Source organism: Hylobates moloch, unplaced genomic scaffold (assembly GCF_009828535.3).
Source record: "Hylobates moloch isolate HMO894 unplaced genomic scaffold, HMol_V3 SCAFFOLD_22, whole genome shotgun sequence".
NCBI classification, from domain to species: domain Eukaryota; kingdom Metazoa; phylum Chordata; class Mammalia; order Primates; family Hylobatidae; genus Hylobates; species Hylobates moloch.
Genome location: NW_026652297.1, coordinates 10,973,716 through 10,987,605, shown reverse-complemented (window position 1 = coordinate 10,987,605; position 13,890 = coordinate 10,973,716). Strand labels below are relative to the sequence as shown.

General features: G+C 39.0%; 1 protein-coding gene across 12 annotated transcripts in view; it reads right to left on the bottom strand.

Annotated features, from left to right (window-relative positions):
• The window catches only part of NMNAT3 (nicotinamide nucleotide adenylyltransferase 3), a 110,535-nt gene that overhangs the window by 20,555 nt on the left and 76,090 nt on the right, over positions 1-13,890 (bottom strand). The window contains exon 4 of one of the 12 annotated variants that reach the window (XM_032143616.2): positions 3,004-3,285. The exons of 10 other annotated variants lie outside the window; for them this stretch is intronic. In XM_032143616.2, coding sequence (XP_031999507.1) covers positions 3,004-3,285 — 282 coding nt within the window. Of the gene's footprint in view, positions 1-538; positions 620-3,003; positions 3,286-13,890 lie in introns of all 12 variants that reach the window. One more of the 12 variants, XM_058433506.1, reaches the window with a different exon arrangement.

Genomic DNA, 13,890 nt, shown 5'->3' with positions numbered 1-13,890 from the left:
GGCCAAGATATATTACCTTTCTTGTGTATTGGTGGGTTCACTTTGCTAATTTGTTTTTTAGGTAGTAAGACAGGTCTATAATTTTCCTTTCTCTCACTGTCCTAATCAGGTTTTGGTATCAACGTTATGCTAGCCTCATAAAAAGCGTTGGAGAGTTCTCTCTTTTTCTATGCTATAAGAGATCTTGTGTGTTAGGACTGAAATAACTTTCTTTTTGAGACAGAGTCTTGCTCTGTCACCCAGGCTGGAGTGCAGTGGTGCAATCTCAGCTCACTGCAACCTCCACCTCCTGGGTTCAAGCAATTCTCCTGCCTCAGCCTCCCGAGTAGCTGAGACTACAGGCATGCGCCACCACGCCTGACCAATTTTTTTAATTTTTAGTAGAGACAGGGTTTTGCCATGTTGGCTAGGCTGGTCTCCAACCCCTGACCTCAAGTGATCCACCCATCTTGGCCTCCCAAAGTGCTGGGATTACAGCCATGAGCCACCGTGCCCAGCCTGAAACAACATTTTTTTTTAAGTGTTTTGTAGAACTCACCAGTGAAGTTTTGTGAGGCTAGAGTTTAATTTGTGTTGTCACTGACAGGAGAGATGATACCCTGGATGACCTGGTACATTCCTATGTAAGAGAGAGCAGTGGTGTTGCACATACAGACAGATGCTCGCCACCCGGCAGCCTGAATTCTGGCAGGTGCTAAATATCTCCAGTGCCCCATCCTGAGTGGGAGTAGACTCAGTATTCAAATTTTTGACTACTGATTTAATTTCCTTAATGATTATAATTCAGAATTTCACTTCTTCATTATGATTTTGGCAACTTACATTTTCCAGGATTTTGTTCATCATATCTAAAATTTGAAATTTACTGGCATAAAGTTCGTTATGATTTTTTTTTGTTTTTTTGGCAATCACCACTTTAATCAAGTAATGAAACTTATCACAAATAATAGAACAATTTGCATTACGTGCATCCTAATTTGATACAACAGTAAAGTATGAATTCACCTATGAACTGGTTAGCCATACAATTTATCAGCTAACAGGTTCATTTCTGAGAGTGAAATTACATGTTATTAATAATTATACCCAAATGATAGATATAAACTAGACATAGATAACCCTGGATTTATCCTTACCTATAAGTATCCTAGCCAACATATTTAGACTGAAACTTATCACAATGAAACATTCAGACAATTGACCTGTCCTCTTCACAAAAGTCTAAGTCACGAAAAAAACAGGACTACTCTAGATTAAAAGAGACTAAAGATACATAATAACCAAATTGTGATGGGTTTAAATGCTATATGGGGGGAAGCTACAAAAGGTATTTTTGGGTCAATTAGGGAAATTTGAATATGGACAGTATATTAGATGATATTATGTAATTTTCATTAATTTTCTTAGGAGTGATAATGGTACTGTATTTATTATACAGGGGAAAATCTTTTTTTTTTTTTAACACAAGTGTCATAGCAACTTTATTTGAAATAGTAGAAAATGGGAAACAACCAGTGTAAATGTCCATCAACAGATAAACAGATAAGACTAATTGTAGCATATCCATACAATGAAATACTACTTGGCAATAAATGTATGACCTATGGATACATGCTACAACAAAAATGAGTGTCAAGTTATTTATTTTGTGTGAGAAAGCCAAACCAAAAAAAGGAAAAGAGTACATACTATATGATTCAATTTATATGATATTCCAGAAAATGCACCTAATCTATAACGATTAGCTATAGATCATTGATTAGAGATGGGGTTGGAGAGTGTGGAAGTGTGCTGTGGGGAAAGCTGGATGAGAAGGAGCATAAAAGCCAGGCAGAAACTTTGGCAGGGGATGGACAGGTTCATTTTCTACCTTGTAGTGATGGTCTCATGGCTGTACACATATGAGAAAACTTTAATACTCTTGAAACATATGTAGTTTATTATATATTAATTCTTCCTCAATAAAGTTATTTTTAAAAACTGTAAGGCAGGCTGGATGTGGTGGCTTATGCCTGTAATCCCAGCAGTTTGGGAGGCCAGGGTGGGTGGATCACCTGAGGTCAGGAGTTTGAAACCAGACTGGCCAACATGGTGAAACCTGTCTCTATGAAAATACAAAAAAATTAGCTGGGCGTGGTGGTGTGTGCCTGTAATCCCAGCTACTAGTGAGGCTGAGGCAGGAGAATCGCCTGACCCCAGGAGGCAGAGGTTGCAGTGAGCCAAGATTACACCACTGCCAGCCTAGGCAACAGAGCAAGACTCCCTCTCACAAAAACAAAAAAAAAAACAAAAAAAACAAAAACAACAACAACAACGAAAAACATGTAAGGCAAAAAACAAAAGAGAAGATCTAACTTCTTAGTAAATGTGTTCACCATTAGGGTGTTTATAAAAGAGATGTCATTCTTTATTAATATAAGAGAATATTCTGATTCTTAGAAAACGTACACTTAGGCTGGATGTGGTAGCTCATGCCTGTAATCCCAGCATTTTGGGAGGCCAAGGCAGGAGGATCACCTGAGGTCAGGAATTTGAGACCAGCCTGGCCAACGTGGCGAATCCCCGTCTCTACTAAAAATACAAAATTCAGGCAGGTGTGGTGGTGGGCACCTGTAATCCCAGCTACTTGGGAGGCTGAGGTGGGTGGATCACTTGAACCCAGGAAGAGGACGTTGCAGTGAGTCAATATTGCACCATTGCACTCCAGCCTGGGCAACAGAGTGGGACTGTAAAAAAAAAAAAAAAAAAAAAAAAGGAAAATGTACACTTAATATTTAAGGGTGAAGTGTTACAAAGCCTGAAACTTACTTTCAATTAGTCAACGAAAAATATATATAATATATAAATACACACTCATATGTATAATAAAGAGAAATAGAGAAATAAATGCGGCAAAATATATAGGTATTCAATGCAACTCTTCTTTCAAATTATCTGTAAGTTTGAAGTTTTTTCAAAATAAGTCTGAGGGAGGAGCAGTCCAAAAAATATATATTTTTTTACCTTGAAGTCGCTCATCAGTGAATATTTTGTTTGTTTGGTTCCAGGTGCTATCTATAAATATAATTTTTTTCAGTGTTGTGCCTTTGCACTTGCTGTCATTCAAATCACAGAACTCTTGTTCTTCAGTTCTTTTGCGTTTAAAAGATGACTTGTCAGGGTCATCATTTTTGCCGCTAACATTATTTTGAATCCTTTTTTGCAGATGAAAAGAAATATCTTTTATTGAGATAGACTGAGGTCCAGGAAAAACGAGTGCAACTTCATGGTCCTTTTCTTCATATTCTGGAATACAAGAATACGTGTAAATGTTTACAAATTCAGATGCTAAGAGTTTTGCATGTATAGCAGTACTTTTACCATCTGTTTCTTTTGGATGTTTAATGATGTCAATCTTCAATGGAAGCTTCACAAGTGGAATCTGTTCAATAGGAACATTTTCAACTGGAACGTAACATGTACAGCAGTAGAACATTCTGGAACCATCACATTTGAGACATTTTGATCTCCCACTTTGCCGAGCTTTTTGAAGAACTTCTTGAGATGCTAAACATAAGTTTTGAAGGGGATCTTCTGAAGCTATGGAAGTAGTTTGTGACTATTTCGTTTCCACAAATTTTGATTTATTTTCTTCACTTCGTTTGAGAAATAGAGGTGGATTGAGAGACAGTCTTCATTCAAACAAAAGTTTAACAGCTACTTCTAAAACACATATCATAGGTGCACTGCGAGCCCTCGAACAGTTCCACGCGTCTCCAGCTCCGCCCGAGCCCGAGCCACGCGCCGGGCCGTGATCGCGCACGGACCAGACGGTATGATATTCTTTTATCTGTTTAATGTCTTTTATCTGTACCATCTGCAGTGATGCCCATTTTCATTCCGCATGTTGGTTGTGACTTCTTTCTTTTTCCTTGGGCAATATTGCTAGAGGCTTATCATTTCATTAGTTGGTTCTTTTCAAAGAACCAACTTCTGGCATATTGGTTTTCTCTACTGAAGGTTTGCTTTCTGTTTCACTAATTTCTGGTCTTATTTTAAATAATTCTATCCTTCTACTCTGTTGGTGTTATTTTGCTATTCTTTTTCTAATTTGCAGTCTGCCTTCTTTCCTTGAGAACTTGTTTGGAGGTTCTAGCAGAGGAGTGCAGCTACTTGTATACCCTTGACTGAAGACCGGTCCTCCTCTATCGGGGATGGTCATCCTCTTCAGCCGAGCACGCAGCTTTGGGAGGGACACACATGGAGCGGTGAGGGAGGAAGGGGAACCCGCCTCGCCAGCCAGTTCAGCCGAATCAACTCTGGCGATCAATGGGGTGACAGATGTCTCAGCCAGATCACCCTCACATCCTTATTTCCTACTATATACAGTTCAGGCTATAAAATTGCCCTCTAAGCAATCCCACAAATTTTGATATGTAGTGTTTTCATGATCATTCAGTTCAAAGCATTTTCTAATTTCCATTATGATGTCTGTTTTGATCCATGACTTATTTAGAAGTATTTTTCTTAATTACCAAACATATTGTGATTTTTGGTTCTTTTGTTATTGATTTCTAGCTTAGTTGTACTGCAGTCAGAGAATATACTCTATATTGATTCAATCTTGTGAAATGTGTTGATATTTGATGTCCTAGTATATGGAGAGTTTTGGTAAATGTGCTATGTGTGCTTAAAAAGAATGCATATTCTATGGTTGTCAAATGTACTGTTCTGTCCATTCAGTCAAGATTACTAATTGTTTTGCTTAAATCTATGTTCTGATTTTTTTGTCTGCCTCTTTTATTAGTTATCAACAGAGGCATGTTAAAATCTCTCACTATGATTGCGGATTTTCCGTTTTTCTTTTTAGTACTTTCAACTTTTGTTTCATATATTTTCAGGACTGTTTTATAGCTCAGAATATAACCTATCTTAGTGAATATTCCATAGGTGCTTGAAAAAAATATATATTCTGCTGTTGTTGGATGATGGAGAGTTCTATTACACATCAATTTGATGCTGTTGTTGAGTGTCTTTATTTCTATATCCTTGCTGATTTTCTGTCCAGTAGTTCTGTCTAGCAGTAGTAATTGGCAATTGTGGGGTGTTGAAGTCTTTACCTATAATTGCGAATTTGTCTATTTTGCCTTTCAGCTCTATCAGTTTTTGCTCCATGTATTTTGGGATCCTGTTTTTGGCGTGCACACATTTAATGGGCTTTCAATGAACTTTTAATTTTGTTTATTTTGGTCATAATTTCTAGAAATTCTGATGAGTTTTTCATCAAATCTGGTGACTTTCTATAGTTTCTTTTTTCTTTAGATATGAATACTGCTTTTAAAATCTGTATCATACAATGCCAATTTCAAAGTCTGTACAGGTTATTTCTGTTGTCTGTTTTTTCTGATAGTTCTTAGTCATATTGTTTTCTTTTGTGCCTAGTTATTTTTGAATGTTTTCTGGTGAATGCTCCTAAGCAGTTATTTGTGAAAGATCCTCCAGATCTAAGATAGATATTCCAGAGACACTTCATATTTGCTTTTGCCAGGCACCTGAAATTATTAAAACTCATGAATAACCTGAAATCAAATTCCTGGCTTGAGTTTTTTTGGCTAATCCAGGATGGGAGTTTCAAATCTGAGCAAGGACTCATGTGTGGCTGCTTCTTCCTAGGGATATTTTATTCTTTCACTTTTCCTCTTTTGCTTGTCTCAGCACTAAGGCACTAAGGCTTCTCCGAAGTTCTCTAGGATTAGGGGAAAAGGTGAATTAAGATCTAGTTTACCTTACCACTGAGGGTATAGCTTCTTGTGGGTTCAGCTTAATGTAGGGGAAGTCAACTCTGAGGCCTCTCAGCTTGGAAGGGATCCAGCCTCTGAATTCTGTTCTTCCCGACTTGCATGGCTGCCGATTCAAAGCTTAAGTGAGAAGTTCTGGCAAGTGCTCAACAGGGCACCAGTGGCTCTGGTGCTCCCATAGCCTGCTAACCTCTCATGGTTACAGGTGTTTATCTCTCAGCTTTTTAGCTTTAAAAGTGAAGTTTGCTAAAGAGAAGCAGAACAGAAAACCAATACTGCATGTTCTCACTTCTAAGTGGAAGCTAATGATGAGAACTCATGATTACAAAGAAGGGACCAACACACACTGGGGTCTACTTGAGGGTGGAGGGTGGAGAGTGAGAGAAGCAGAGAAAATAATTAATGGGCACTAAGCTTAATACCTGGGTGATGAAATAATCTGTGCAATAAACCCCCTGAGACATGAGTTTATCTACATAACAAACCTTCACATGTACCCTCGAACCCAAAATAAAAGTTTAAAAAAGGTGAAGTGTGGAAAACGTGCTACCCACCACTTTTTGTTGTTTTAATGGAAAAGTTGATCCTAAGAGTGTAGCCCGCCCCCCTGGAAACTGGAAGCATTTTCCATCCATGGTAATCCTGGCAGGCCCAGGCTCTCCTTCCTGAGGGCTGAGGTACCCTCTCCTTCAAGGGGATGGCAGAACCCAGCTGAGAGCAAGGAGGTCATATTCAGTTTTTGACTCCCACAACTGGCTCTTGAAACTCATTTTAGATGTAATGCTTGTGAAGGTTAAAGCTTTCATTTAAAAGAGCCAGGCTATATTGAGAGAGAAAAGGTTTATTTAAGTTCCAAAAGTTACTCTTAAAATAATCAAGAACCAGAAAACCCAGAGAATCAGAGCGCTCAGTTTCACTAAAGCCCACAGAGCAGTAAAAAGAAAAGAATGTGAAAATGAAAACAAAAGGCCCTTTTTGGCCTGAGGGTGAGGTGAGGTGGAAGAATGGGCAGAAGGGCAGAGAAGAGCCTGATAGACAATGTCTGTGGTGACAGTTTAGACAGGCATTAGGCCTGCTCCCTATACTCTCATACCCTGCAGAGATAAACCTAATTTGTATTGGGGTTTGGGAGGGCATAGTTAAGAGGCCCAGTTAAATCTGGCAGTGGTAGAGCAGTGGAGTTTATATTTTGCTTCCCACCTGGAATTCTGGAAGACCACCTTGCATTGCCCTGTGCCAATACACAACGGCACTGACAGAATAGAAATGGCATGTGGTGTGTATAGCAGAGAGAGCTTCAGAACACCCTCCTTCAGCTTTGGCAGGGCATGGCACAGATCCACAGCAATTCTAAGTCTCCTAGAGGGGAATAGTGAAGAAGGCTGAGAATTAGCAGTCAGCAGGTGCCTGGGCTACTAGCGGGTAGATACAGGGTATTGGGAGTACAGTCCAAAGCCAGGGACTATGGCATTGACAGTACCAGGGGGAGCCAAGGCACAGGTCCAGACAGCAGGGATATAATGCCTGAGACAAGAGAAGCTGAGGAGGCTTCAATAGTGGAGCGAGAGTGGATAGATGCCAGTGCCTAAGATTAAGGACAGATCCCTTGGCTAGAAAGTAGTGAGGGCAGCTGCCCTGTTTTGGAAGCCAGGATGCTAAGCCATCCAGGATGCTTAATGCACTCTTGGGGAGGTAGGCAGGAAAAAGTGCACTTGATTAATAACTAACCTGTAGAAGACTACGTTGAAAATTAAAAAGTTTACCACTTCAGGAACCCCTTGAAGTGGCAAATTTTTTCACAATTCATGGAAATGGTGGCTTAAGATCAAGTTGAATGTTATAGAAAGCAAAGTAAGTTATCTTTCTGCACATCTGAGCTCATGTTATACATGGGACATGCATGCTCCTTCTTTTTCTCTTCCTGTTGTAAAGAAATGGGGGTTGGGAGGACTAACTCCTGCTGGGTGCTGACTTTCTTGAGCAATTTACATACATTTAGCCTTCACATTAATTTCTGTTTTATAGAAGAAAATGGTGGAAGGACAGGGCTCTCTCCAGGCAGCTCTGCTGGGCATGTTGGATACCCAGGTGTCACCTGTGATGGTTTAGCTCATCTTGATAGGGCAGGCCCTGCATTGAGAAATCAATGCTTTTTTATAGCACCCAGGAGAGGAGAGTCAATTAAAAATAACAATTTGATCTAAAACTCCTTCTTGCCCTCCAAATGGTCGTAAGTCCAAGCCTTTTCCCTTCCCCACTGCTCTTGGCCACAATCCCAGTGACCCTCCCAGCCCCTCCCCTACTAGATGCAGATACTTCTCCTGTGACCTTCTGCTGCTCAGACACATCTCCATGACAGCACCTGTATGAAAATGATTCATCTGCCTGTGCCTTTCCCATGACACTGAGCACTCCTTAAGGACATGAACTTGTCTTTTCGTTCTGGGTAACACGACGAGCACATTAGTTAGAATGAAGATATACCATCCTTACAGACAGAATTCCTTGTTTATCTCTACCCTCTCTGAAAACTAAGAAAATGATAATAAAGGAATAAACAAAGTATGAAATCACAAGGGCAAAGAGAATGCAAAAGGAGACAATAGTTGGGAAAATGCAAAACATTTTGGACACTGGAGAGCTGATAAAAAATGATAACAAACCAAGCAGAGTCTTCTGCATGCAGGGAAGGCAGTAAGAGGCAAGCTGTGCAGTAACGGAGGCCCGGAGTGGCTCAGGAATTGGAGGAGCCAAGAACCTCTCCAGGTGGGGGTGCCAGAGGGCCTGAAAACAGGAGGGCCAGTTGAGAGTTTGTATGAAGAGTCCTTAGATCCACCCCAGCCTCCAATCGCCTACGTTATCCTCCCATTGTGGCAGAAGGGTGGATATCTGCTTTCTGCCTGGGTTGGACCAGAGAGAACCTTTATTCTCAAATATAGGCACAGCTGAGGGAGGGGAAGTAACATCTTTAAGACAGAAAGATTAAGTATGTTTCCCAGAATGTCTCTCTGGGGAACAGACCTACCTAGGAAAAGACACCAACACCTATGCACATTTGGGGGTCTTGAACCTAGGGCCTGATCATATAACCATGAGGTCTACCAGCTTTACATTCACATCCAGAGCTTCTAGCCTGCATTTAGGGCCTGATTTGCAAACATGAGTGGACAGTCTAGGAAGAGACAAATTTTGGAAAGGTGCTTACCATGAAAGACAGAGACTAAAACAGCCACCAGGAGCAAAGGAACTTGGAGGATACAAAGGCAATGCGGCAATTGTATGCAGCATTTGCAGGAATTGTATAGTACAAAGAAGAAAAGACTAGAGGTTTAATATAGGAGGTACACACTGAACTAATAGAAATTTCTGAAAGAGAACAGGAAAACTGAAGAAATTATCAAATAAATAAGGCATTCTATTTTCTCAGACTAGAAGGACATACATTTTCAGAATCAATGGTCCTCTGAGAATCAACATTTGGCGTAAAAGAAGATTCACACAATGGCAAAACATTATAAGATTTTAGACGAGTAGGTTTAAAGAGAAGGTCCTGAAAGTTTCAAAAGAGAAAACCAGAGGTTTGACATACAGAACTGGAAAGCAGGATAGCATTGGATTTCTCAATAGCAAGTCTTGAATCCAGGAGACAGTGGAGGGAAGTCTTCAAAATGTTAAAGGAAAATCATTTCCAACCTTAATTCTACATTTGGCCAAAGTACCAATCAATTGGAACAGGTGTCAGCAGGCTTTTTCCATTATGGGACAGATAGTAAATAGTTTAGGCTTTGCAGGCCACATACAGTTTTTATGGGCCACATACAAGCTTTGTTGCATAATTTTAAAAGCCATTTAAAAAATGTAAGCAAACCATCCCATAGCTCACAACATGACTGAAAATAGGCTATGGGTCAGATTTGGCTGTGGGCTGTGGTTTACTGCCCTCTGAAGTATGGCATGAAGTTGTGTTCATACATGCTAGGTCTCAGAAAATTTACCTCCTCTATACCCTTTCTCACAAAGATGCCAGAAGACGCACTCCACCACCCAAATAAGAGAGTAAACCCAAAAGCAGAAGGCATGGGATCCAAGAAACAAGGGTTTTGAATCAGGAAACAGGCACAGAGAATCCCCAGGGAGACAGTGAAAGGCAATCCCAGGATGACAGTATAGTGGGTACAGAGAGCTGGATGTCCAGCTAGGACCTGGAGGGCTTCAGGAGGGATATGGACAGATACAAAATGGAACAGACAGATCATCTGATGAATTTGCCTGTATTAAGAAGAGTTTTAGAGATCTTTTGGTAAAATTGGGCCTGAATTAATGATAGGCTTAAGGAACTAAGGCAACAAATACATGAACAATTATTAACTCTAGGAAAAAACCCAAAGTTTATATGGGAGGCAATGGAATCATAGTGCACTGCATGGTTTTGTTGACACTATTTACACAGACATAAATGTGAACAATAATATGAATCAAACCCAAAGTTATGAGCTAATCAATTTGGGAGCATGTGGTGGAGGCGAGCTGTGAATGGGAGGGTGGAGGTGTGAGAGAGTGAAATCTTCATTTTTCCTGAAGGAAGCCAAGATATATTATCTAAATCTGAAAAAACAAGATATAACAGTATAAGCTTGTTATTTGGAAATGCGGAGTCAAGTACCAGAGAAAACATCTGAAAGAATCATAAGTGATTGCTCTGGGAACCAGGAATCAGAAATGAGGATGGAACAAATAACACTGTAAGCCTTAGAGTAACAACTTTTATTATCTAATAAATTTATAAATATGATATATAAAATAAGCTTAAAAATTAATGCATGCTGTAGAAATATTATAGTCTACTGAAAAGTGTGAAAGATAAAAAGTTAATAAAACATATCTAAGATGTTAATATGGTTTATATTATAGTTCATTTTGTATTTTTTTGTATACTTTTCTTCAAATCATATAAATTCACTTTTAATTCTTCTTTATTTAGATTATATCATAAGTGTTTTTCTTGGTCATTAGCACTCTTGAAAACATCACTTTTAATAGCTGCATAATGATATGGATTAAAAATATATAAAAAAATTTGCATTAGAATCCAAATATGACTATCTTTGTAGATCTTGGTTCCAAGTCTTGGATAGTTTTTAAAGATAAATTATTGGAAAGAAAATTACTGACTTGAAAATTTTGGGGGCGTTTTGCTATATCTTGCTAAACTGCTTTTCAGAAATTCTGAACAAGAAGAGAAAGTCACCAGCAGGTATGAAAGATACCATCTCATTGCGTCAGGCCATACTGGGACTGTCCATTTAAAAACACCTTTGCCAGTCTGTAGGAATATTTTGTGGTTTACAATTTGCATTTAAAATTACTGATGTGATTTTAAATTTCTTATTAGACATTTCTATTTCTCTTTTATGAACTGCCTGCTCACATTCATTGATCATCTATCTATTGACACATATGAACTATGTTAATAAGTATAGTCATCCCTTGGTATCCATGGGGGATTGGTTCTAGGACCTCCCATGGATACCAAAATTCACAGATGCTTAATTCCTTTATATAAAATGGTGTAATATTTGCATATAACCTACACACATCCTTTTGTATACTTCATCTCTAGATTACTTATAATATCTAATACAATGTAAATGCTATGTAAATAGTTGTTATACTGTATTGTTTAGAGAATAATGACAGTATTTTCTCCCCTGATTTTCTTTTATCTGTGGTTGGTTGAATCTGGGGATGCAGAACCCATGAATATGGAGGGTTGACTATATATTAAATATTTGCCTGTTGGGTATTTTTGGCAATCATATAGAGAGGACTCTCTTCCAAATCACGATTTCCCTTTCACTCAACTTGTGTCTGGCTGGTAGGAATTAGGCCCAGGTCTTAGAATGACTAAGTTTCCCCACTCCCTGTGAAGTAAAACCTCAGGTCTTCATCTCAGGGATCATTTATTCTGTCATTTTCTGGGTTGTTATTACACCTCTGCTCTATTGTCTTGCATCAATTCTGTATGTCTCATCTCATAATTATCATCCCCTTATCTTTTTCTTGAGTTCTGGAAGAATTCCTGGGACTGGTGTTCTAATTTTCTATTTAGTGCCAGAAATAGCCTTCCTGCTGCCCTCCCTGAGCACTAATTGGGCAATGGGGTTTTCATTCCCAAAGCATTTCACTGTCCACAGACTGTACCTTTTTCATGACAGGCTGTTCTTTTGCTATTATCACATTTTTCCGTTGAGTCTCATGGAGAACCAGAAATTTAAAAATTTTATATTCTTAAATGGAGAGCCACTTGCCCTGAATCTGCTGCCTGGTCCCTACTTTGGAACTGCAGTCCCTTTTCATATGACCTATGGCTTTTCTCTGACGAGTCAGCCTTTTCCATAAAGATCTGTCTGTCCCTTATGGGCAGCTGGGTGGCCCTGTCAGAGCCTGGGTAGGTCCTGTTTAATTATTTTGCTCATGGAAAAGGATAAAGGCAACATTTAGGCCTACCATAATTTTTTCTCTACCCCTGGAAATATACTGCCTGTGTAGTTCCAGGAGGTAGGTGCAGGTCAAAGGAAACAGCCATTGATAGGGAATTCTCCACATTTAGGTTTTATGTTATATATATGCGGTAGGAAATCAAGCTGCTTTTTTTCCCCTCCAAATACTTAAGTGACTATATTGTTTTCTTTTACTAAACAACCTCCCCCCGACTCCCACTTATTTTTTGTTTTTACCTTATATTATCTTTTGATATAGAGTCATGTTCCATTATGCTGTCTGGAGTCAGTAACGCACTCATTTAATCACTTTCAAAAACAATTACCTTTTGATATCTCTGAAAGCTTTCTGAGGACCTGGTTAGTCTTCTGGGAGAACCTCTGGATACTTTTCTCAAGTTAATAAATAAAGAAAAATATCCACCCATTGGCATTTTCACCGGAAAGCCAATCAATAAATGGTTGTTTTTGGAGGAGCTGGCCATGGTTCCATTTAGTCCAGCCTCAGAGCAGGCCGAGCTGCTGCCTGCTGCCCTTGGTGCCCTTCATGTATGTGGTTCAGGTTAGTCTGGGTAACAAATGTCCTTGGCTGTTCATCTTGTGAATGGGATCTTTTTTCCACTATATTTTTGTCATGTGTATATATATATTTTTTCATTACATTGCATTACAACCATTATATAGGAAATCCCATACTTTGATTGGTTTGAGTCTGGGCTACCTTGCTGAACTTATTAGTTCTAATAGTTTTTCAAATGCTTCTCCTACACTTTCTAAGGACACAGTAACACCACCTGGAAATAATGAAAACTGAATCTCCTTTCTATAACTATATTTCTTATTTTTGACTGATACCATTGGAAAATAATGGTGGTGAGTGGGCATTCTTTTCTATTTCCTTGCTTCTGTGGGGATGCTTTTGAAGTGTTACGCCATTATGCATCATGCTAAGGAAGGATCCTTACAGTTCTAATTTACTAAGACCATAAAAAAATCCCCAAGTAGGTGTTGGATTTTATTGAATGACTTAAGTGTGTATTGAGATGATGATTTAAGTTTCATAAAAATATATTGTCTTAGTAATGTGGTATATTAATAGATATCTTTATGGTATATTGTCCTTGAATACCTAGGATAAATGCTACCTGGTCTTGTTGAATTATTCTTTTATTAGCAATTTGATAACCTACTACTATATATGGGTATTTTGCACCTAAGATTATATTGTTAAACACTAGCTGTAATGCCACAATATCCTTATTCAATTTTCTTTGTGCTAGAAAATGGCTATGGTAGATTGAATTATTGCTCCCAATTCCTCACTCTGCCATTATAGTATTATACAACCACATCTCTGCCACAGCCTCACAAAGGCCAGAATGTATTTCCCTGCCCCTTGACTTTGGAATTGGTTATGAGACTTGCTTTGACCAATGGGATAGTAGCAGATGGGACATAAACAGAAACTTAAAGCTTGCTTGCTTGGTGGGGCTTGCAATCCTCTGCCTGTGCCATCTACATGAGAAGAATACATAAGGCAGCCACTTCCTCTCCTAACTCTCCTAAACCTCAGAATAGGAGAGCAGGAACACATCTGTCTCAGCTGACTCAAG